This window comes from Echinops telfairi, unplaced genomic scaffold, assembly GCF_000313985.2.
Source record: "Echinops telfairi isolate 266 unplaced genomic scaffold, ASM31398v2 ScPeMD7_7410;HRSCAF=8448, whole genome shotgun sequence".
NCBI classification, from domain to species: domain Eukaryota; kingdom Metazoa; phylum Chordata; class Mammalia; order Afrosoricida; family Tenrecidae; genus Echinops; species Echinops telfairi.
Genome location: NW_022111310.1, coordinates 16,596,442 through 16,597,648, shown reverse-complemented (window position 1 = coordinate 16,597,648; position 1,207 = coordinate 16,596,442). Strand labels below are relative to the sequence as shown.

At 42.5% G+C, this 1,207-nt stretch overlaps 1 protein-coding gene across 1 annotated transcript in view; it reads left to right on the top strand.

Moving 5' to 3' along the window:
* The window catches only part of FKBP15 (FKBP prolyl isomerase family member 15), a 54,341-nt gene that overhangs the window by 33,747 nt on the left and 19,387 nt on the right, over positions 1-1,207 (top strand). The window contains exon 20 of the mRNA XM_045296591.1: positions 521-692. Within this exon, the coding sequence (XP_045152526.1) occupies positions 521-692 (172 nt within the window). The remainder of the gene's footprint in view (positions 1-520; positions 693-1,207) is intronic.

Below are 1,207 nucleotides of genomic sequence, written 5' to 3'. Positions count from 1 at the left end.
GCTTCTTCCATATGGGCTTTGATGCTTCTCAGCTAGATGGCCGCTTGTATGTCTTCAAGCCTTTAAGACCCCGGATGCTATATCTTATGGTAGCCAGGCACCATCAGCTTTCTTCACCACCTTTGCTTATGTTCACATTTTTCTTCAGCAATTGATTCAGGAAGGAAGCACCATACTTTTACCATCCCATTTTTAATAACGGCATATGTTCTAATTTGCTAGTTTTCCAGGATTGTATCTTCCAATTCTTTTGCAACTATATGTAATATTTCAGTGGACATTCTTAGAGCAGAAACTTTACACTCTTACATAATAATTTACCAGGGTAGCTTTCCTCAAGAGAATTCCTGAGTCTTAGACTTTGTATATTCTCCCAGCTTGATTTCAGTTCAGTGAGGTTTGAAGGTGGTTTCAGCTCTTTTTCTACCAGTTGAGTCATCATAGTTAACATGAGGTTGATGTGCCATTTAGAGACAGAATACCCATGTTTTGAATGGCATCATATCCTGTTCCCGCTCAGGCCAAGGTGACAGAGGAGCTAGCAGCAGCCACAGCACAGGTCTCTCATCTGCAGCTGAAAATGACAGTTCACCAAAAGAAAGAAACCGAGCTGCAGCTGCAGCTGACTGACAGCCTGAAAGAGGCAGATCTCTTCAGGGGCCAACTCTCCAAACTGCAAGCCAAGCTCTCAGGTATGGGTTTGGTGGAAGGGAATTTTGCCTCGTAAACATAAGGAATTCATGTAGCATACTGGTCATGAAATTTATGATGAACTGAGCTGAAAATCAATCAGTAGACTTCCCTAACTGTTTTACATAAAGGACAATAGAAGGACTGGCTGTTCATTTAGAATTTACCAGTTGCTGAGCTCGGTGGTGTAGTTATTATGTGTTGGGCTGCAATCCTATGGTTGGCAGTTCAAAACTACCACCAGCAGCTCTTCGGGGAAAGACTGGGCTTTCTACTCTTGTAAACAGTTACAGTCTCTGAAACTCACGGGGTTGCTATGAGTCAGTGTTGATTCAACGGCAGTGAGCTGGGAGTCTGGTTTGGTAGTTTTCCTTAAGGAGCCCTGGTGGTGTAGTGCACAATTTTTTTCAACATTTTTGTCTGTTAGGGAGTTGACGGATGTCCAGAACAAGGTTTGTGATCAATCAACATTTCACCTTTTTTGAAACAAAGCCACTCCTACATGAGTTTTTCCCAT